The sequence below is a fragment of the Equus asinus genome, chromosome 22 (genome assembly GCF_041296235.1).
Source record: "Equus asinus isolate D_3611 breed Donkey chromosome 22, EquAss-T2T_v2, whole genome shotgun sequence".
In the NCBI taxonomy this organism is placed as follows: Eukaryota; Metazoa; Chordata; class Mammalia; order Perissodactyla; family Equidae; genus Equus; species Equus asinus.
This window is the reverse complement of record NC_091811.1, coordinates 16,429,513-16,454,007: the sequence shown is the minus strand read 5'-3', so window position 1 is coordinate 16,454,007 and position 24,495 is coordinate 16,429,513. Positions and strand designations below refer to the sequence as shown.

The 24,495-nt window shown below is 39.4% G+C and overlaps 1 protein-coding gene across 1 annotated transcript; it reads right to left on the bottom strand.

The window, feature by feature from the left end:
• Positions 1-1,762: 1,762 nt before the first annotated feature.
• On the bottom strand, positions 1,763-24,439 carry RAD51AP1 (RAD51 associated protein 1). The gene is made up of 9 exons (XM_014841752.3): positions 24,216-24,439; positions 21,504-21,553; positions 20,172-20,313; positions 17,717-17,826; positions 16,278-16,364; positions 15,611-15,760; positions 9,874-10,038; positions 6,093-6,242; positions 1,763-3,439 (listed from the first exon to the last, which is right to left on the bottom strand). The coding sequence occupies exons 1-9, from the start codon at positions 24,230-24,232 to the stop codon at positions 3,303-3,305; spliced, it is 1,008 nt and encodes a 335-aa protein (XP_014697238.1). The 5' UTR covers positions 24,233-24,439; the 3' UTR covers positions 1,763-3,302.
• Between the last annotated feature and the right edge of the window lie 56 nt (positions 24,440-24,495).

Here is a 24,495-nt window from a genome sequence, read left to right as displayed (position 1 = left end):
GAGGTTGGGCTGTGATGATGCAGTTGTTGAGAGCAAAATCCAAAATTGTACTTTCCATCTCTCCGCACCCACACCCCGCCCCTTTCTCTCCTCTGACCCACGCCCCCTACCCCCATCCCCACTTTGCATTCTGTACACATTTCATTCTCCCCGCTTCCCCCACCTTCTTCCCCCATGCCCCAGGCGCTTCTTCCCCTCCAGGGGCCGGGCGGGTCGGACCTAGCTGGCTCACACTCGCACGGGGTCGCGAGCCCCTGCCGCCTCCCTGGCCCTTACTTTGTGCCGGTGGGGGTGGGAGGGGGCAAGAGCTGCATCTGGCCTGCGCAGACTGCCGGGCCCAGACAAGCAGCCTGCGGAGCGCACGCGGCGGACACGCCCTCCTCCCGTCGCTATAGAAACTATTTCCGCCCTATTTGTGACTCTGGAGCTCAAAGGACTTAGCTCTGGTCCAGTCCCAAGCCACCTTTCACGTCCACCTAAAGAACACACCTCTTTTCCTCCTCCTCCTCCCGGTCTCTTGCCCCAGTTCTTTAAGGGACAAGAACTGAAGGCCATCCCGTGGCTGGAGAGATCAGAGCTGACTCAACAACCAGACTCATGAAATTACCCCTACCCTCCCCCTTCAAAATGTACATGGTTATCAGAAGCACATAGCAAAGTTCTGGATATAATTTATTCATCAGATAAACACTTTTTGTGCACTCACTCTGCACCAGGTTTTAGAAGCATGAGAAGGAAAGCTACGGTGTAGTTGGATGGGGAACAGAGTCAGGTTTGCGGAGGACACAGACATTCAAATGAAGCTTTTTGAAAGATCGGCGGTGAAGTTGGGTCTTCAAGGACAAACAGGAATTAGCAATGTAAAGAGGGCAAATAAGAACCAGTCTGAAGGCCCACAGCCAGGGCACCCGGACCGCATGGGACCTGTGGTAACAGCACTCCGTTTCGTGTGGCGGGGTCAAAGTGCACATGGGCAGCATGAGACAAGGTTGAAGAGGCAGGAAGGGGCCAGCCAGACTCGAAATAGCTTCTGAACTAAACAGGCTAAGTTGATGTGTGTGGATTTTAAGCAGAAGGATGTTTATGCTCAGATTTTATTTTAGACACTCCATCTGGCAATAACCGTCTGGAGGGTAGGCCAGAGAAGGTTAAGAATCAAGGCAAGGATACCTGTTAGCAGTGCTAAGTGATGATGTTTCAGTGAGGGACAGCAAGTGAAAGGAGACAGTATTTTTGAGAAATTTAGGAAATGGGATAGCGCTAGTGGCTGCAGCGAGGGTGAAGGTGCCATAGGCACCTGAGTAGATGGTGGTGCCTTTTACCGATGGAAAATACTGGAGGGGGAGACGTTGATCTAGTGATGACTTGCTGCATCATTATCAATGGACCACGCAACAGGTCTTGTCAACAGCAAGGTCTGGGTTAAAGACCTTGACTTGGCAGTCACTGTCACACAGGTGACCACTGGAGCTTGAAGTCATCTAAGCTTCAAGAAAAAACAATGGGCTGGGGAAAGGATGGAATCACAAGAATATGACACTGTGGTGGGAGGAATGCATGTAGGTGACACAAAAGATTAGAAAGCTGCAAAATAATGAATAGTAGGCAGGGAGGTGGAGAGAAAATTACGAAAGAATGGTGTCACATGGGCCCAGGAAATAAAATGTTTTAAGCAGGGTATGATGAACGGGGTCCCCAAGATTAGGTGGGAAAAACATACACTGGATTTGGCAACAGGAAGGTCATGAGTGCTTTCTGCAAGGCCAGTTTTAACATATTTTATGGTGATTTTCAATAGAAACGATGAATAACACAAATCAAACATCAAGGTGGTCCAGACGATGAATCTGTGGTATCAGTACCTAATACAGAGCAGGCTCTTAATAAATGTTTATCGTTGACCTGCACCATAGGGAGCACCTCCATGTTATGCAAACATCTGGAAAATAGGTTTTAAAAAAGAGGTGAGGTGGGGCAGGTGAGGAGGCATATGGGAGTATAAATATACACACTACATAAGAAAAAATGTACACTAGAATAGACAAATGCTCACTTTAATCATAATTCTAAATTATGCATCTTCACAGTAACACAGATGTTTCCATGAACCAAGAAGAAGTAAGTATTATACATTTCTGGAATGGTTAACATGATTTGAAGCATTTTTATTAAAAAGCGATCAGCAGCTGGTTGAAATTCTAAACGTAAATATAAACTATCTATTACTATTTTCATTCACAAGGAATTCAGATCTAGGGTTCCTGACAGCTGCGTTATCTTATAGAATGAGGACCCAGTCCGTCGGCCATCCTCTACTGCACCGGCTCCGCAGAGAGTGGTGACTTCAGAAACAGCTCTCCCCATTGATATTTACAACAGAAAGGCTGACGCTTTTTGCAAAGCACTCATTTTATCATGAAATGTAGACAGTCAGAGACAGATGGATACAATTGATTCAAGGAAAAAAGCATATCAAAACTTTTCCACTTTTATTAAATGTTTTGACAATGAGGGCTTCATAAAACGTCACGAAATTCTATTTGCTATACATTAACCATCTACTTTTAAGTAGGAGACATACGCCATAGCATAGCAATCATTTTAATGTGGAAGATAATTCTGAATTCTTAACATAAAAATATTTGGCTAAAATATGAAATATCTATGAATTAAACTGACAATGTAGGTTAAATAACTTATAAGATTTTAGAAATGTCTTCTGGAAGAAATGGGAATGTTTCCTTTTGCCAGATAAACTTGGAACAGTTAAAGTTAAGGTGCCATAACTAGACAAAGCTAGAAAGGAGCATCATGTCACTAGAAAGGAACAGCATGTAACGTGCACTTCCTCCACGTCAAACTGACAACCACTTAATGACAATGACAAATACATAAGGAAAACAGAATATACTCTTCAGAAGGAAATGATATTACGAGATAATTCTTAGTAAACCAACCTCTTACTGAAGTCTTGAACAGCTTTGCGGAGAACATAATCACAAACTGGATAGAGATACAGTCAGCCATCCGTATCGGCGCAGATGAGAAGCCCGCGGATACGGAGGGCCGACTGTACTCACTGCAGTATGCCATTTTATACATAGAAGGGACTCAGCACCCACGGATTTTATATCCCTGGGGGTTCCTGGAACCAATCTCCCACAGATACCAAGGGACAACTATAATTTATATGACCTTAAAGGATCCTTCTTATTTCAATGTCCTCCTCAAATATAAACACAAAGCAAATACAAACATGCTTCTAAAACTGTGATTCTCTCAATCAAACATTTCTCCCATGCTCAGCTACTAGTGGCATTTGGATGCAAAGGTTTAACTCGAGCTAATCTGGACAAGCCAAGGCGCAGACTGTGATTTGGGGACTTGACAGACACTCCTGCCAGTGGGCTGCTGCTGTTGCTGCCACTTCTGGATACCGCTGAAATAAAACACATCACCCGAAGCTGATAATGTTAGGAATCTCTTCACAAACAGCAATTCATAAAATAGAAGAGGCAAAAAAAGTAGTTAAGCATTATTCTGCTATGCAGGTTCTATCAAGATAGATATAGATCAAAAGAATGGTAAGTCGTAAAGAGGAGAAAGAAAACAGTCTTGCCTATCTTCAAACATCCCCACAAGCCAAGGCAATAACACCAAAAGTTTAAATGTGAAAGCTGAAATAGGAAAGTTGGGCACAAATAACATTGGTCGTAAAGGTAGAAAGAAATGCATGTAATTATAATTTCTAAAGTAGTAGAAAAATCTAATGTATTTTTAAAATCCTGCAATTTTTATAAATATTCCTTCAAAGAATCTATTTTTTCAAATATTTAACTCGAAATGCGACAAATACTGTTTTTAGTTATTTATACTAATTTCATTTATGCCACCACTCTAACATAGCAGTTACTTCCATCAAGTATTAAATTTCAAAATGTATCTACATAAATGTTCATAGTTGATCATGATTGTAGTCGTAATAAGTACAACGGTGTGTACTTTTTTCATACAAAGATTTGTAAACATTTCCATGCTTCTAGCCATCTGATTTATCATTCTTAATTGCATGTATTTGCCATATATTGATGCAATTCCTACAACAAACTTTTGGGTTGTTTCCAGTTTCTCACCATTTTTCTTTAAGTGACTATAAAAAAAATCTGACCACTCATTACTTTTTTTTCTTTTCAATTCCTTTTTTAAGAATAAATTACCAAGAGTAATTCCTAGGTCAAAGGATATGTTTATTTTTATGACCCCTGTCAAGTTGTCCCATAAAGGGGTTATAAATTTATAACAAATAATTATAGCTGCCACCCAACAACCTAGAGTATACTAGATCATACTGCTTTATTATTTTCCAGTTTGAGAGATACAAAACAGTATTTTGTTATTTTAATTTACATTTCCTTAATTACAGTGACTGCAATTCTTTCCATATTCCTTTCTAGCATCTCTCTTGAGGGCCTTGGTATGCCTATGTCATCGGCTCATTTTCCCATTGGGGTCTCACTGGTCTTCTCATATTTGGAAAAGAGAGGTACTAAGTGGCAACCTGAGTGTCAAATCCAGCTCTCACATACACTGTTTGGTCCTCATAGTGTTAAAAAAAAAAGGAGTCAACTTTTAAAAACTAGGACATTTCACATTAAAATCTAGATTTCTAGCTTCTCTTGAAAAAAACCAGAGCTGGAAATACCAGGCCCAGAATCCCGAATGTAGAGAGTTAGGTGAAGCTGAGCAATAGCTGCTCCCTGCCACAGGCCCGGAGCGCTTGGGTCCAGCAATCCCCACTCACTCAAGTTCACCGCTCAGGCCCAATCACGCAGTTACCGCACTCGTCCCGCACTTTCACACAAAGAGCTTTATGACACTAACTCTATCTGTCATCCCATTATTTCCTGTGATCTTTTTGATTATGCTACCCCTAAATTTCTACAGTCATTATATCATTTCTGTCAAATTTCTTTTGTTGGGGAATCACTAATTATTCCCAGAAGAAATACACTAAAGACTGTTCTTTAAATGATATGACATCATTATTTCAGTAACTAACCTTCCTCCTTTCCTCCTCCAAAAAACTTTTAAGTCCTCATTAAAGTCTTAGAATTTTTAAACCAGAACAGACTTTAAAGATTATATAGTGGCTAATATTTCAGATGATGAAATGAAGACTCAGAGAAATTAAATAATCATGCAGTCTTAGGCCTAAATCTGTCTATGAATACCTAGTTATCATTAGGGGAGTGGTCAAGAAATGTCATTGAAAAGAACTAAAGTGAACCTGAGGAGACCTGGAGTGACTTAGAAAAAGAGAGGGGACAAACGAAGACAGACATGCTCGTCGAAGGAAACTGGATAACGAGAGGCTCTGACAGAAGAATTCACACGCTGTGCTTAAGGAACAAAAGTGTAGCAGTTCCACTGGAGAAGAGGGCTCGTGTAGCTGGACGAGGGAAAGCGGAGACAGGACTGGTTAGGAAGCCACCAACAGTTTGGGTATGAAACGAACAGGGCCTGGATTAGGGTTTTAGAAATGCTGAGATGGGGGAAGGTCAAAGAATTCTTGAAGGATCAGTGAGACTTGGCTGTGGCGCAAATGAAGACAAAGAGAAGTCAAGTCTGAAGGAGCGGGAGGCTGAGCCTGCGAGGGCTCCTGTTAAACGCTGGCCTTCCTGTGCACAGGCTCTGGGGCATCAGTCAGATGTGGAGGTCAGCAGGTCTTGAGCAAACAGACTTGTCACCAAAACTACATGCCAGGAATCTTACATGTTAGTACTCTGACAGTGTAATCCTACTACCAGGAATTTATCCTACGAAAATACTCAGGGATGTGCCCACAGATTTCTAAAATAAGGATTTCTGTGCTTATTGCAATCTTATTTATAACACTGAGAAAATAATAAACAACCCGGATGCTCAATACAAAGGAATGATAAAGGAGGAATAAATGCCGCAACCAAAAACCTTGGTTTTGAAGAATATGTGATAATATGGGGAAACGCTCATACGTAACACTTATAACTAGGAAGAAAATCTGCCAGTGTACTTTTCCAAGGCCCTGGCCTTCAGCGATAAATATACCATACCTGGTGGGACCCACTTTGGTCTCTTGCTCTCAGCTGAAGGACTGCACATTTGTAATGGTTTCCTGGCGGCCTCTGAAGGAAGAGACACCTTTATGGGTGAGGGCTGAGATTCTGATTTGACGGCAGCTGCAGGAGAGTCTACTGAAGTCACTTTGAAAAATATACATAAGAAAGTTTGTCATAGAGGAAGATAAAGTCTAGCACATGTGAGTAAAAATTATAGTTACATAATCTTATAAAAATTAAAGACATTATCATGAATTTGAAAAACTCATTAATCAACAAATATTTATTGTGAAAATAAGAACAGCCATCCTTTATGAGCCTGCACCTGCCAGGCAGTGTGGTAAACGGATCATATACATGACCTTTAACCCTCAGAGCAACTCTGATACAGATCTTACTATCCCCACTGTCAGATGAGGAAACAGAGGTTAAGCAATCTGCAGCTGGATACCTTTGCAGAGGATTCCTCTGAGGAAGAACCATAATTCCAGAAAGTGCAGGGAAAGCTTCTCTCAAAGCACTGGGAAGAAATAAGTCACCAGGGTACATGGGATGTTGATAGAATTATGTCAAGTCACAGAGACTGAATCTGTCACAATGCTAACAAGAATATGCCAACAAATACAGAAAACAAAACAATAGCCTACAGACTGGAAACGCTCAGTATACATCCTGATCCCCAGGAAAGGAGATGCGAAGGAGTGCAGCAGCCATGAGGCCATTGCTCTGACTTCCCGTGCAAGTAAAGTGATGCTCGAGGTGCTGCAAAGGCTTTGACCTCAGATGGAGCAAGAAGTGCCTTTTCTCCAAGCTGGATTTCAACAAGGGACAGGCACACGAGGCCTAACTGTGGTTACTCCTTGGCTACTGTAGTGCTCCAAAGGGTCTCAGAAGGTTAGTCCATGCTTCACAGACGACAGGAAAGCCCTTGACTGTGTAGATCATGAAAAGCTCTGGGCTGCTCTGAAAGGAAGGGGCGCGCCTCAGCACTTGACTGTCCTGATGCCTAACCTGTACTGTGGACAAGAAGCCACCGTCAGGACAGGCTATGGAGAGACAGATGGATTCCTAGAGGCAAAGGTATCACACAAGGGTGCACTTTATCCCCCATCTGTTTAATCTCTACACAGAACATAGAATTCGAAAAACGGGGCTAGACTCAGATGAAGGAGCAGTGAAAATTGGTGGAAGAAATATCAATAATCTGAGATACGCAGATGACACCATCTTACTGGCAGAAAGCAGCAACGACCTGAAACAACTTCTGACGACAGTGAAAAGAAAGAGCCAAAGCAGGCCTGCATTTGAACATCAAGAAGATGAAGATCACGACTACAGAACTACACAGCTTAACGTAGACAAGGAAGACACGGAAACTGTTAAAGACTTTGTTCACCTTGGTTCAGTCATGAATTTAAATGGAGACTACAGCCAAAAAATCAAGAGAAGATTGACACTCAGAAGGGCAGCAATAAAGAATTAGGAAAGATCATCAAGTGTAAGGAAGGGTCATTAGAGACCAAGGCCAAGGTTGTCCACACCTCGTATTCCCAATCACTGTGTACGGGTGTGAAAGCTGGACAGTGAAGAAGGCTGAGAGGAAAACAGTGTATCCATTTGAAATGTCGTGTTGAAGGAGAGCTCTGCAGACGCCCTGGACTGCCAGGAAGACGAACGACTGGGTCCCAGAACAAATTACGCCTCAACTACCACTGGAGGCAAAAATGCTATTTCACAATACCCTCTTCTTAACGTTAACATCTATATTCCCTAGATCAGCAGCGTCCAACAGAAGCTTTTCTGCCATGATGGAAATGTTCTATATTTTGCACTGTACAATACAGTAGCCACTAGCCACATATAGTTATTGAGCACTTGAAATGTGGCTAGCAAGACCAAGGAACTTTTAAATTTTATTTAATTTTAATTAATTTAAATGTAATATAGCTACCATATTGGACAGCATAGCTCTTGAAATTTTCTCTATCAAGGGAAAAATTGTAACTTGTGCCAGATGAAAGACTCTCAAAGGTTACTCAATACATTAGTGGTACTAGAAATATAATCCATCTTTCCTAATTCTTCATCCCATTATTTAGCAATTAAATTTTACTTTAAATATCATATATTAAACTTCCTCATGAAGCAATTTGCTCCAAAGTATATAGAAGACTTTTAAGTAGTAAATTCCAACTTGGAAAAATAAAACTGAAATTTTATTTTTAGTTTCTAGTGTGTCTTGATAAGGAAGCATAAACAAATATCTAAAGAAAATAAAAAATGTATTCATATTTTTTTTCATATGCTCAATGACTTTCTCATATCACAGTTTGTGGTAGGGAGAATAATGGCCTCTCAAAGATGTCTACATCCTAATTCCCAGAACATGTGCATATGTTACTTTACCCAGCAAAGGGACTTAGCAGATTAAATGAAGGATCTAGAAATGGGGAGATCATCCTGAATTATCTGCATGAGCCCAATGTCCTCATAAGGATGCTTATGAGTGAAAGTGAGAAGCAGGAGAGCAACAGTCAGTGGCGGGACGTAGAAAGTCCCTGCCATCGCTGGCTTTGAAGATGGAAGTGGCCACCAGTCAGAGATATAGATGGCCTCTAGAAGCTAGACAAGGCAGGAAAATGGGCTCTCCCCTGCCTCCACAGAGGAACAGAGCCCTGCTGCAGCCGGATTTTAGCCCAGTGAGAACCATTCTGAACTTGTGACCTGTAGAACTGTAAAACAATAAATTTGTGTTGTTTTAAGCCACTATGTTTGTGATAATTTGTTACAGCAGCAATTGGTAACTAATACCTAGCTTTGTCTCTAAAAACTCCTGCATTTAAAAATCTAATTTCTGGAAACCAGATGAATTTGTCAACTTTAAAAAAGTACTAATTAAAAACTTCACCAATTCCGAATACAGTGGAGGAAAGAATATGATTCAACTAGTATTTAATTCTTACTTCCTAAGACATACTCAGCACTATGCTATTTAAAGTGAGAGCAACTCCCACCATTAATAAATGGAGTCTGAATAACGGAAATTTTTGTTTCAAATAGCATACATATTAAACAATTAAGACATAAAAATATATATCAATAAGTAAAATAAATCAGGTTAGTGGAAGTGATATTTTACAATAATCTGTCACATATTATGAACTCAAAATATCCTAACTTCTTTTACACAAGAAGCAGGAATTCCATGTTCAAGTTGTCACGAATTCCAAAAGTTTTATTGTAAAAATGGTTTCTAACTGAATTTGTTTTGAAAAGACAAACAGACCCCAATCATGTGGCAGAAAGGTTCTCAAACCAAAGACTAAGTCAAGCATAAAAGCAAGAAATTAGAATCACGCAAACTTCCCAATTTAATTGCTTGGAGAAAATATGGTCCAGTGGATAGAGCTTTAGCGCTGAATGGACAAACCTGGGTGCAAATTCTAGACCCTCACTTATTAGTCGTAAGGATTCCAACAGATTGTTTCACTTCTCTGAGCCTCCGCCCTCTCACCGTGGCATGAGAGCTCTCCAGAGGGTGGCCGTCGGTGCTGACGGGAGGCAACACACAGAAGGTGAGTGCTGGCTAAGGAGGGGCTCAGCGCTCTGTCTGCTCTTCTCCCTTCCCCACCCCACTCGGCCTCCTCCTATGAATTTTAACTAGAAATGAACACTGGCAAAATGTCAAGAAGAACAAACGCAAAGATAATAAAAACACATTAAATAAACCAAATACATTTCCCTTATAAGATTAACTGTTTTTGACTAAGCTTACCCAAATCATTACATTTGGATTTAGGTTTCTTCTTTTTCCTTTCAACTGGGGATTTTACCTTCATTTCTTTTTTTTTAATTTCTTTAACTTTACTTTTTCTCATAGTGAAGTCTTCGTCATCATCTTCACTCGCATTAAAATCAGAATCAGCCTCAAAATCTTCACCTAAAACAGAAGATTATATACTTCATCTTTGTTCTACAAAGTGAGGCTTCTGTTGCCTCGACTTTCTCTACAGCTTTTGCACCAGATTCTTGGGCAGCTTTGTGCCCTGCCATTTCTGGTGGCAAAGCACTGCAGTGATTGAAAGCATGGTTGCCCAGGTTTGAATCCTGGCCCCTCCACTTACATGTACTATGACCTCAGACAGGTTGCTAACCTCACTGTGCCTCAGTTTCCTACGTATAAAATGGGGCTAGCCATAACCTACACCATAGAGTTGTCGTGCAGATTAAATGACTTAATGCAAGTAAAGCATTTAGAGTAACATCCAGCACAGAGCAAGCAGAATAGAATTGTTTGCTACTACTATTATCATGATAACGGCCCATCAGTAATCTTTACTCTGATTTCAAAGGTCAGTAACCTTTGAAAAGAATGGTAGGGTATAACATTAGGTACTCCTTCAAAATGATGACCTTGCTGGTAATAATAAAGGTACACCTTCCCTTAATCACATAAACTTCAATATTCTAGAATAGAAACCCACTGGGAATTGAGAAGAGACTGACCATACCCAGAGCAATCTTAACTGATAATCCTATATACAAGTTCATTTGGAACACACACACCTCCAATTTCCCACAAACTCTTTCCTGTACTGTGTGGGATGATACAAGCCAGAGATGTAGTATGTTAAGTAGCTGCAGCTGCTATGGAAAAAAGCATGGAGAATACCTGATAGTCAAGCAATGATCCTTCTATCTTGGGGAAAGGAAACGGGATCAGAAAACCATGCCTTGTGAATAACAAACTCAGAAAATTAGGTGTAAATAAGGACTGGTATTATATTCATAAAAATCTTTTTTACATTTTTTATATTATAAAAGCTGTAATGCTTATTACAGAAAATGTAGACCATACAAAAAAAGTATTAAGGAAAAAGAAAATCCACTCCCTGATCTCACGACTCAGATAATGACCATTATATCCACCAAATATAATATCTACCTATCTATATGACATCATAGATTTTATATAAAAATAAAAATATATATGAAAATTTTCAAACATATACAACAGCAGGCAATAATAAACTGCTGCCCAGACTCAACAATCATCAATATTTTGCTAAATTTGTTTCATCTCTTTCTTCTTCTCTTCTCTTCCCTTTCCTTCTTGGAGTATACGAAAATAAATCCTAGGCATTGTGTTATTATACTCCCACAAACTTGAGAATGGTTCTCTAAAACACACGGCCTTTTGTTAACACAGCAACGTCATTACCGAATCTAACACCAACAATAGTTCCTGGTATCACCTTCTATCCGGTCTATATTAATCCCTGTTAATACAGGACAATACCTCCTCCCTTTTTCCCCTATGCCTTTGACTTGTTGAAGTAACTGAGCCAGTTGTCCTATAGAATGTCCTACATTCTGGATTTATCTGTTTTCTTCCTCATGGTGTCATTTAACTTATTCTTCCATTTTCTGTGAGCTGGAATTTTTTCAAGGGTCAATTAGAGTCAGGCTCATGTTATTATTACTATTATTATTTCTTTTTGGCAAGAATATACTTCACAGGAGATGCTCTGTACTTACTATGGTTTCATACAGAAAGCACAGAATGTATGGTTGGCCCACTCTTAGTCGGTTCGGTTGATGCCACCTGAATTCTCCACTGTAAAGATCCTCAGCAGGCTTCCACTGATGATCTTTGCCTAAATCAATGATGTAACTATGATCTGAAAATTGCAATTTCCTTATTCTATCATTCTTTCCACACAAATAAAAACTTAAAAACAGGTAAGAGTAATCAACCCACATATTCACATAATGGTTCCTGTGTTATATGGAACTGGCCACATAAGGCCAGCAGATCACACGAAGGCTGTTATAAGTAGTACCTTGTAAAATCAAGTAATTATTTCTGAAGTCCCAGGAGGATCTAGGTTTAGGAAGGGCAAGTAGTGGAGAAGTTTCTCCAACATTTCAGAATACAGAATCTAGGAGGGCAAAACCTCCTATGTATCTAACAGTTCTGGTATTGTATGCATTCTTCTCTGGGCTTGAGAGGATAAATGGTAGGAGCTGACTATGACTCTATTTAACAAGTCTATCTAAAGATAGGGTCCAAATGACTTCATTACTCAACTGACAAAGCAGCTTAAATAATTTAGAGATGGGGAGAGGGAGTTCCCAGAATTCCAAGTAATTAGCACACCATATTGGAAAATCTGCAAGGCCCAAACACTTGGGTTATGGATTCTGGGAATCTTTAGATGTCCTTAAGAAAAGTCTCATGTTCTCTCCCATTTTCACTTTTCTTTTCCTACTGAGCGTCACAAATGATCCTTTCTCTTCTCGTGAGGGTGAGCCAATGCAGGGGGAAAACTCTGACATGTCACCTAAAGAAAAGGATCCTGCTTCAAAATAACTTCAAGTTGTCTGAGATGAGACCAGTTGCACATTCAAGTATAATACAAAATCACCTCTGAGGGGACGGGAGAGCTGTTAGTCGTTCTGGCTGAGGGTGAACGGAAGTAGACTCCCTGTATTGCTCCTTACAGTACACAAAGCACAAGGAGGAAGACGTTTGTCTTTCAATTTAAGGTAAAGCAGGCTTGGCTGGAGTAGCTCAAGGAGGTTGACAAAGCCAGAAGACAGTGTAAGGAGTTTGCATTCTTGGGGTGCAGGACAGAACAGGAGGCAGAGGCGAGGAAATAATTTTGCCTAAAGCTTAGTTGGTATATGACAGCACAGGCTAGGCGGCAGTTATCACCCCTCAGCTAACGAGCTGGCTCCCTATAAGGGCCGAAGGACTACTTCTCAGGACTGAACCACACGGCATTTTATAGGAAGAATAGCCATACCTGTAGTTTGGTGGAAATCATGATAAGGTAACAGGGGAGAAAACCCAAACTAGCTCTCCAAGAGCTAGAGAAGAGTCATTTAAGTCCACAAGTGATGCAAGAAAATAAGGGGTACTTCTCAGAACCTAAGAATTTTTAACTATCTACGTCTACATAAACCATCAGCATTATTTTCTTCTAATGTCCCAACCAGTCAAACATTCAAGGATTCAGACTTTCATTTACTGACAAATCATTTTTACCACACCAGGTTCCCATTCTGATTATTGTCCTTGTCACAGTGTTAACAACCGTCAGTATTAGCATTCACAATAAAATCACCATTTAACAACCACAGCTTCCCCAAACAACTATAGGTCTTGAATCTGTCGAAAGGAAGTGAGAATGATTTTCAGCTAAAAATATTTTTTGCAGTCCTCATATCCAGCATAACCTCAGAAGCACTCATATTTCAATAAATGTTTTCCTTCCTATTTTCATGTTTTCTTTATCTTAAATCATCATTCAACTGTAGACAACTTGAAATTAAACTGTATTGTTATCACAGAATTACGGCTCATATTTCATCTCAAAAATATTTGCTATGCAGAATTGAGTAAGAAAAACAACCTGGAACCGAGCTATTTACTTTTTTTAATGATTATTTCTTTTTTTAAATATTTTTAATTTTGGTAAAAACCACATAACATAAAATTTACTATCTTAACCATTTTGAAGCGTACAGTACAGTAGTGTTAAGCATATTCACATTATTGTGCAACAGATCTCCAGAAGTTTTTCGTCTTACAAAACAGAAACTCTATACCCATTAAACAACAACTCCTCATTCCCTCCTCCCCCAAGCTTCTGCTACCCACCATGCTACTTTCTGTTTCTATGAATCTGACTTTTTTAGATACCTCATATAAATGGAATCACACAGCATCTGTCTTTTGTGACTAACTTATTTCACTTGGCATGATGTCCTCAAGGTTCATCCAAGTTGTACATGTGACAGGCTATCCCTCCTTTTTAAGGCTGAACAATATTCCACTGAATGTATAGACCACATTTTGTTTATCCATTCATCTGCTGATGGACATCTGGGTTGCTTCCACCTCTTGGCTATTGTTAATAATGCTGCTATGAACATGGATGTGCAAATATTTGAGACCCTGCTTTCTATTCTTTTGGATATATACCCAGAAGTGGGATTGCTGGCTCATATGGTAACTCTATTTTTAATTTTTTGAGGAACTGCCATACTGTTTTCCATAGTGGTCGCACATACAATCCCACCAACAAGGTACAAGGGTTCTAATTTCTCCACATCTTTGCCAACACTTGCTATTCTCTGTTTTTTGACATCCTAATAAGTGTAAGGTGTTATATCATTGTGGTTTTGATTTGTATTTCCCTAATGATTAGTCATACTGAGCATCTTTTCATATGCTTTTTGGCCATTTGTGTATCATCTTTGAAGAAATGTCTATTCAAGTCCTTAACTATTTACTTTTAAGATCAGAGGGTGATTTTAAAGTCACTATCCAAATCATGCTTTCCATAAAAACTTACTTTTATGAAATGGTTCAAGAGATTATCTGAAGTTGGGATGCAAATAACACAATATCTTTTTGAATATCTATCATACCTCTAGAAACAACCCATGAATTACATAAACCCAACAAACAGAGCAAGTGATTTCATTTCTACATGCATAGCAAACATTTTAATCCTTTATTAAAGATAAATTAATGCTGTTAGCATGCTAAGTAGACTTGCAATGTATAACTGCAGAATCGTGTACTGATTTTCCATAGACCACCTGCCTTGGGATCCCCTGGGTCACTCAGAAGGGCAGCTATTGGCTAAAAAGGCGAGTTTCTGGGCTCTACCCTGCCTTCCTCTTTTCACAGCTCTTCCAGGATGGCACTTGACACCTTATGTATTTGTCACTGTCTGTGTCCTTTCACTCAAATGTAAGCTCTGTTTGGGAGCTCTGCTTGTTTGGTTCACTGCTGTATCTCTAGTGTCCAGGATATAGTGCATATAACAGGTACTCAAATATTTGTAGAATGAATGTTGATGAACAAACCTGTTTTGTTTGTCAATAGCATGTTAAAACCTATCAAAATATAGCATCTGATTTGGCATAATTTATGAATTTATCATTTTAATTTTAAATTATTATATTGTGATGCTCTGTTAAAGTCCCTATGTTTCCCATTTACCTTAATTTCTGAATGAGTCTGGAAATAACTGTCACAATCAAACATAGGATTCATATCTCCTCTGCCCCAAAATATTTCATGAATTTCTACTACTTAAAGAAAAAAGTCTACACTTCCTGGAATGGTCTGAGAGCCTCCATGATTTAGTGCTGGCCTGCCTCCTTAGCCTCTTCTACAGCATTCTTCCCTGCAGGCCTCACTGAACTCTCGTATGTGCACCTGTCTCTTCCACTGTTTATGGCTTCCTATCAGTCAGAAATGCTATTTTATCCCTTTAGTTTGTCTAAACGCTATTCATTTCAAGACATGGTTTAAAGGTCACCTCCAGATAAAGCTTTTTCCCCAAATGCTATACCTGAATTTAACTGGCCTGTGTGTTCCTCAAGTTTGCATGCACCAAACACGCAGCATAGTGCTATGCATACATTAATGGTTTCTAAGAGCTTTTTACTGAATTTCCATAGGATTCAGTCTGAGGTAGGATATAACTTACCAATGGCAAAGTCTGGTTCAGAGCCATTAGCACTATCACCATCACTGCCTTCCAAAAGAATCTTCCTCTGTTGTACCACAGCTTTAGATGCTGCTTTTCTTTTCCCTTGAACACCACGAACATCATCTTCCTCAGTAATCTTATCTAAATCTTCAGGACAGGTATAAAAATCAATGGAAAGCCTTTTGTGACAGATAATATTTAACGAGCCGCAGAGTAGACTCCTATGGCATCTGTTACTTTATTTGCCCAGCTTCATCCCTCCCCTGCTTCTAGTAATAGACCACGTAGCCCAATCTGGGGCAATCGTAATACATCAGTCCCCTGACAAGAGAGTCTGGTTTAAGGATAAGCCCAAGACCCAAACTGAGAGTCTTTTCCCAAGAATTTTCAAACTGGAGCTGGGAAGATGCACCCCCTTTATTCATGGTCAATTGCTATGGACTAGAAGCCATGGATAGTCATGTCCTCCATCAGGGAAGAAACTGAGTATGCAGTAAAAGAGAAGAAAACCAAAACACAAAGAAACAAAGGAGAAGAGGTGAAGAGAACCTGACAAATTTAAAGACCTTGGTTTTAGCTAGAGTTTCAGGAACTTAAATAAGAGTTAGAAAAATAACATTGCTCATGGAAAAAATAAATATTATTATTAATATCAAAAACTTACCTAAATAATCACTGGCTACACTGCAATTGGAGATATGAGGAGACTTATTCATTCTTTCTGTTTCATTATTGCCATGTTTTTCAATGCCTAAATAAAAGGAAGAAGTCAGAAGATACTGATGCCCCTTAATCGACCAATGTCTAGAAATAGGAAGATTAGAACTAAAATGTAATAGCATCCTGATACCGATACATGATCCCAACTTAAACAAACACAGTGATTTTACTGGAAGAGGCTAGCATATGGTTAGGAGTTTGGGCTCTAAAAACAAACAGACTTAATCAGACTCAGGTTCAAATTCAGGCTCTATCACTGAAACTGGCTATCTGACCATGGGGAAGTTGCTTATCCTAAGACTTAATTTCCTCATCTATAATGTGGAAATAAAAATAGCGTGGGGGATTAAACGTTGATTACATGTGGAAATTACTTATTGTAGTGCCTAGCACATAGGAAAGAATCAATGAATATGAACTATCATTTCTGTTTAGGCAGATCCATGCTTTTACTAACATAAAGACTCTTCAGTCATTATAATAACCTTAAAACGATTTAATGTCTTTCAAGAGGACTTTAAGTCACGATAACGGTATTATTAAATGCTAGTGCTACAATGTGTATTACTCTATGAGAAGTAAAACTTCCAAGGAAATCCTGCTATACATTCCACAATCTCTTATAGGAGACAGATGAATTTCATTTCTCAATTTTAGATATAATACAGACAATTCTAAGTTTCTTTGATTCCTGATTACTAAAAGGCCCCCTAATGAACACTGTCTTATTTATTTTCAAATAGGAAGCAAAAATGATTTAAAGATCTATATCCCTAATTAAGCCAATAGGCTGAAAATATCCTCCAACATAAAAGAAGCCAAAATGATTTAATCCAAAAAGCCTTTTAGCAATTTGAATGTCTTTTCCAGGAATGATTTCTGCCTCTCCAGAATACCAATATTGCTATCTGCTGCATAGTTGCCAGAAAACTCAAAGGAGAAAAACCCACAGAGAATCCAGAAGTCATATATCTCTTAAGTTAACTGAGCTTGTGAACCAAATTAGTACCTTTAACCTTCATAAACAATAAAAGTTACCATTATTAGGTCATGTTTAAAAAAGGAAGTGCATTGTTAGGACTGTACAGATCAATTCATTCACTCAACAAATTAAATTTTCACTGTATACAAAGATGAAATTTGAACATCCAAGCTCATAGCCCATGTCCTCAAGCTTACTTTCGGTGTTAAGCAGACATATATGGATGTGTGTATGAGATTTATGCAGCAGAATAAACTGAATCCAACTGTACGCTGCAAACTGTTCCATTTGTCCAAAGTATTCAAATTTTATTTCTTCATCTGTGACGCCTCATCCAAAGAAATGATTACAAAAGCAATAAAAAGATTTCTATGAAGATAAATATGTAAAAAACAAGTTACGTTTATTTGGAGACTCCTCCACATCTCTGATGACTGCTGGCAGTTCCTTCACTGATAAAGCTAGTGCGACTTCTAAGTCTCTCTGGTAGAGCTTGTCATCTAAAGCCATCCTAAAGTAGACACACAAGTAACAATGAGTTTTTAAAAAATCAATTTCAAATAAACAGTAAAACTTGAGATTTTCCTGAATTACTATTTAGAGTTGTTTACCCCACAAAAATGTTTTTAAACAATAGTCATGATCATAATTGACCTTCAATAAGACTCCTCAAGTGCAGCAATGTCATGTTCTGTCTGGTATCAGAGACGTGAAGCAGGAGCAGCGTGTGCTGTTGCACTTGCTGTCTCCTTTCACTGTGGGTCTGTCCTCACTACCGGCTCTCTCCAGGTGAGAAGCACCTGCTCAACCTAGAAAAAGGATTCAGCTCAAATATCACTTCCACTTAGAAATCTTCCTTAACCTCACCTGCACCTCCTTAGACAGTGATTATTATAGCTCTTATATTCATTTCTTTTTTACATCTGCTCCTCCTAATCTAGACGTCAACAAATATTTCACCAGGTACTTACTGTGTATGAGGCACTGCACTAGCTGGATACTAAAAGTACCCTCGAGGAGTCTGCACTTAAGGAGCAGGTGAGGGAAACAAGGCATACTAATAACCATACACGCAGATTATGTCTTCTATTCAAGGTGGGCAAAAGTGCTATGGTGCGTAAGAGGAAGAAAAATCAAAGACAGTTGGAGAAGGTAAGGGCACAAAAGGAGGAAATACTGAGATGCATTTATTATCTTTTAAATAACAGTTTTATTGAGACATAATTCATGTAGCATAAAATTCACCCTTTTAAAGTGAACAATTTAGCAGTTTGTAGTATATTACAGAGTTGCGAAACCATCACTACTATCTAATTTCAGAACATTTTCATCACTCTAAAAAGAAACGCGACATCATCAGCAGTCACTTCCCGTTTACCCCTCCCAGCATCTGGCAACCACTAATCTACTTCCCGTTTCTATGGACTTATCTATTGCGGACATTTCATATTAATGGAATCATATAACACGTGGTCTTTGTGTCTGGCTTCTTTCAGTCAGCATAACGTTTTCAAGGTTCATCCATGTTGTAGCATGTATCAGTACTTTATCCCTTTTCATTGCTGAATAATATTCTCTGTATGGATATACATTTTATTTATCCATTCATCAGCTGACACATATTTGGACTGCTTCCATCTTTTGGCTATTATGAATAATGCTGCCGTGAACATGCACGAACAGGTTTTTGTGTGGGCATATGTTTTCATTTCTCTTGGCAATAGGTCTAGGTCATATAATAATTCTGTGTTTAACATTTTGAGGAACTGCTACTCTGTTGTCCAATGTGGCTGCACCATTTTACATTCCCAGCAGCAACGTATGAGGGTTCCGATTTCTCCACATCTTCCTTAACACTTGTTCTTGTCCATCTGTTGGATTCTGGGCATCCCTAGTGGGTGTGAAGTATTATCTCACTGTGGTTTGGATTTGCATTTCCCTGAGGGCTAAGGATGTCAAGCATCTTCATGTGCTTATTGGCCGTCTCTATAACTTCTTTGGAGAAATGTCTACTCAAATCCATTGCCCATTTTTTAAATTGGGTTATCAGTATTTTTATTGTTGAGTTGTAAGAGTTTTTTTATATATTCTGGATGCAAGTTCCTCATCAATTATATGATTTGCAAATATTTTCTCCCATTTGTGGGGTTTTTTTCACTATACTTAGAATGTAGTACAAGCTCAAAAACAAAAAGAAAAAAAGATGAAAAAAGTAAAGAGAATGACATGCGGTAAGTTTCTCTATGTTAATTAACTTTTCTCATACTTGTAGCAGTAAACCATCACAGGCCCCACATTCCATTTGTTAATATCCTCCTCTGCCAATCTCCTCTCCATACTACAAATTTTGGGCCTCTCAGGACTTCCTTCCCTCACTTTCCCTTCTCTCTTGCTACCAACTAATGAAATTCCAAGGTTAGTCTAGAAATTATGGGATCTTCTCACTGATGGACAAGAATCAAGAACATATAAAGAAAATATCTTTTATCTGCAGAAAAATACATGGTTTTAAATTTTATAAAACTGTCCTTACAAATGCAATTTTTAAGAAAGTAGTCTTCTAAGACTTGAGGACCTCAGAGACAGGTACGGGGTCCTGCAAAAGTAAGCTATAACTTCTAAACTTTATAATTAATTATGATTGTGTTAATACTTAAATGATATTCCTTACATGTTTGTGAATTTCTTTTTTAAGTCAGAATGAGATTAATGGTACATTCCTGTTCTCCTACATGCATTAAATAAAATAATATCTATGATTCTGCTTGAGTCCTAATTTAAACCAAGTTCAAATCTGTCTCTCTTTTAAATTAACACATCTAACATTGTATATTTACCGTATGTCTTACCTCTCACCTTTTTTTAGGGGTTTTCTCTTGTAGTGGAATGTCTTCTTGCTGGAGACTTTTCAATTTAGGTTTTGTTTTTTCTAGTTTTGACTCCTTTGGTGTCATTCTGGATTTCTTATTTAAACGTGCAGTTGTAGACACAAAATCATCTATTTATATGTGGATTAAAAATAAAAGAATATATAAAACTACTTTAGGAAAAGTAAAAAATAATAAAATTATTTTCTTAGCAGTTGGAATTCATTATAGCATGTAGTCAAGTTTTATAGGTTAAGTAAATTGTTTAATTTCCACAATTTAAAAAATATTGCTGGTATACTGTTTGTCTTTTTTCTCATTCATGCTTTTCAACTTTGTTTTAGTGACCTTTATTTATTAAAATATCAATCTATCAAAAACCAATTCACTAAAAAATTGATATACTTCTTCTGTTGACACTCAATATAAAACTGCCGCTGTAGTTTTTAACCCACAACACACGAATGCATACCTTCGGGGTACACGTGGTCTTAACCACATACTTTAGCATTTACTAACACATGCTGTCTCGTTTATGCTTCCCCATGTAGGAATACGATCACTTGTCACTTGCCTCCCACCTCCACTCCACAGCACCTAGGACACAACTTGCAATTTATAAGTCTTTGGTGACAGATCAAAGACAGTAATAAAAAGCTAGAAGTTAATTCTATATTTATTTTCTCCCAAGTCTTAGACATACTTAAGGCTGTGCCCAAGGCAAAAAACAGATTCCTTCAAACCTCAGAATGACTAAATATTTGACTCTCAGAAAGCTCTGGTGGTCTGAGAAATATAAAACCTACTTCAAAGTATAACATAATCTAACCCAATGTTTCTCAAACTTTATGATCAAAGTTCCCTTAATAGTAGAGACAAGTAAAGACATAAGCCAATAGGGTATCACCTAAGCCTAACCTTCAAGGTCTTGTTTTGTTGTACAATTAATGGGGATTTCACACTTTATCCTAACACATTTGTGTCTCAAAAAGACAGTGTGTTCCTTCTTAGGGGAATGGATAGGAGAAGATGAACTCCACTTCGAAAAACATCGACCTAGAGTCGTTCAGACCTCAAGAGCCACTTCACCTGGCCCTGTTCCTTTATCACTCACCTGCATAATTCTTGTCAGTGTAATCAGCAGCATAATTATCTCAAATGCTTAGAAAATTATTTTTCCAGACCTAGCTCATATGCAATTGAGTAAAATAGTAATATGTTCAATATTTGAGCTATATATATATATAAATATATATATAAAATATAAATTCTGAGAAAATGTTTCCAAATCTTTAAAGCAGAAATAAAAAGCTCTACTTACCATCGCTGCCAGAGTCCTCAAACTGTGAGTAATTGACTGGTTTCGTATGCCTATAGCCGAGAAAGAAATTTTTCATTTGCACAAATGTCAGTTTCTCACCTCCAATCCTTAAGACCAATAATAGTCTTGAGTAATGAAAATGTGTTTTGATTCTCTTAAGAAAACTTAAAACACAATTTGGATTTTACAGTAGGGATTTAGCATTAGCTGAAATAGTTCTAACTATACTTGATATACCTGATAAGGAAAAAATAACTGATAACCCACAAAGTAAGCAGAGTCAATATAATTAATACTCACAAGGTATATACATAGGTTAATTGCTGTTGGGCATTTATAAGTTCCTGTTGTATGTATTCTTTTGTTTTGTATGTGCATTCCATCTTCCTTATTAGGTTATAAATTTGTTGACACCAAAAGCCATTTTACTTTTTTTATCTCCCTCACAATACTAAATAATGTTCTTTATGCAATGGACACTTAGAAAACGGTGAGTGACTTTGTACTTGCCACCTGAAACAAACCTTTACACTACTTTAGAGGGCACTAGAAGAAAGCCATATTAAAGTGAAAACAATGAAGTCATTTCCTTCCTCCTTCCTCTAGGTACTAAACAAATTGGTATTCCAATCTTCATTTCTATCTTCTGCCAAATACGCAAGTGTGAATAACCCAGGTCGTCAGTTGTTCTTTCAAGTAAAAATGGTGTTCTCTGAAAAAGAAGCTAGCTCAGCTCACAACTCAAACCACCTCACAAGAGCTTCTCCTTCGAGCAACCACTGCAGAAGTGCGCTACGTGAGCTTAAGAGTCCCTCCCATGGGATTTTAAAAGGAACGGTACTCTTGTTACTCTCCTACTCTTGGGAGTTAAAAAACTTGAGAGCTGAACAAAATATGGAAACCCTGTTAGAAGCTCTGAGACTGGATAATAGTAAAATAAAATCAAAACCTTTAAAAAAAACAAGTATGGTCAGTGATTGACCTAGAACAAATATAATCATTCTCACGGCTTCATCAAGCACATTCTTAAGTGAATGGTATTTTCTTTTCTTTTTACTCGGAGTGTGTAGCAGTAAAGAATACGATGACTACTCACACAGCTTGTGTCACTGCCCTGATTCACGCTAAGGTGCCAACAGTTTTACCACTACTGCAGTGCAAATGACAGAACAATGAAAAAAGCAAGTCTCGGTATTCTTATGAAAATAGTTTTGCCCTCATGGACTTCCAGAGAGGGTCTCAGGGGCCCCTAGGGGTCTGCAGACCATACTGTGACAACTGCTGTTCCAGACGAAGGATTATGTCTTCACGACTTGCATGTTTAAAACCCACTTGAAACTGAACATGCCCAAAATGGAACTCTTGATCCCCCACGCCTTTTCCTAGTCTTCCCCGTCTCAGTTAGTACAAAGATCCTCCATTCAGCAGCTCAGGTCACTAATATTGTGAAGCAATCCTCAATTCTTTTTTTCTCTTTGCCCCTCATCCACTTCTTCAGCAAGTTCTATCAGCAATACCTCCAAAATATATCCCAAATTCATCTGTCCCACTCCATGTCCACTGATAACACCCTACTCCCAAGCACTACCAGATAATGCAACAGCCTCCTGACTAGTTTCCCTGCTCCCATTCTGCTCACCCTGTCTTCCATGCATTCTCCACCAGCAGCCAGTGGACTTCACAGAACCAAAATTAGATTTCTCTCCTCTATTTAGAACTCTCCAGTGACTTCCCACCGCACTTAGAACAAAATCCAAACTCCTCTCTAAAGCCTACAAGGCCCTACCTGCTTCTCTAACCTAATCCCCTCCATTTCTTCCCTTGCTAATGCAGCAGCTTCACGGACCTTCTTACTGTGCCTCAAACAGGGCCAAGCTCAGGGCCTTGGCTCTTGTTCCCTCTAGCTGGACTGCCCCAGACTTTCACTGGCTGGCTTCTTCTTGTCATTCATGTCTCAGCTCATGAATTGTCTCGTCAGAGAGGCTCATTCTAACTACCCTCTTTAAAGTAAGGCTTTCCTCCTTCTCACTCTCTATCATATTGCCATCTTTATTTTCGGCCCCCTAGCCTCACCCCTTGACGAGAATGTAACCTCCCACACCTAGTACGGCACGCAAGTAAATATATTCAATAACTTTACTAAATGAATGGCTGGCCCCAGGCCTCCACAGCACTCGACTGCAGGTAAGTAGAGGGACAGTTTCAAATAATACAACGGGAAGCACACAGGACCTGGAGCCAAGTGAGTTAGGTTTTAAGTACTACCTGCCACGCACTAGCTGTGTGACTCAGGTAAAGTGGCCTTTGTGCCGAGAAGTGTAAACTCTATAAAATAGGGATACCTAAACTGCTATATCAAAGAACTCTAGTGATGAACAAATGAAGTAACACCTAAGGAGGAGCCCGGGGAAGTGCAGAGCGCTGTTCGAACGCTGCCATACAAGGTCTTATTTGAACGAGGTCGGGAAAGAAATGGCAATAGCCGCGAAGGGAGGCAAAGAGAAGGAAAAAGCTGGGATGCTAGGACACATCTGAAGAATGGGCGGCTCTCAGTGGAGACTGGCGAGTTTCCCAGTACCCGTCCACCCCACCCTACCCCCGCTACCCTCCGTCCTACTCGGCCCGTTCCCCTCAATCGTGCGCAGGTAAAGTTGCCTACAGCGGCCCCCTGCCCTCTCTCCCCATCCCCGCCGGCTGTCACCAACTACTCGCCTCACAGGTCGCACCATGGCTCCCTCAAGGCTGGAAACTCGCAGCTCTCAAATTCTTGTCGGCAGCAGTGGCGGTTTCAACTCCCGCCCAAAACGGGAGACCAGAGCTCTCCGCCCCCTGCCACCGGTCCTCCAATGATGACCTGCCATCCCTGCGGCGGCGCATGCGTCCGGGGGAGAACGCATTTGTTCACGCCTTTCCCAAGGCACTGCCCTTCCGCATCCGGTCTACCAGAGCCGAGGCTGTGCTTCGCCGCTGCACTTTCGTCACCACGGTGGCT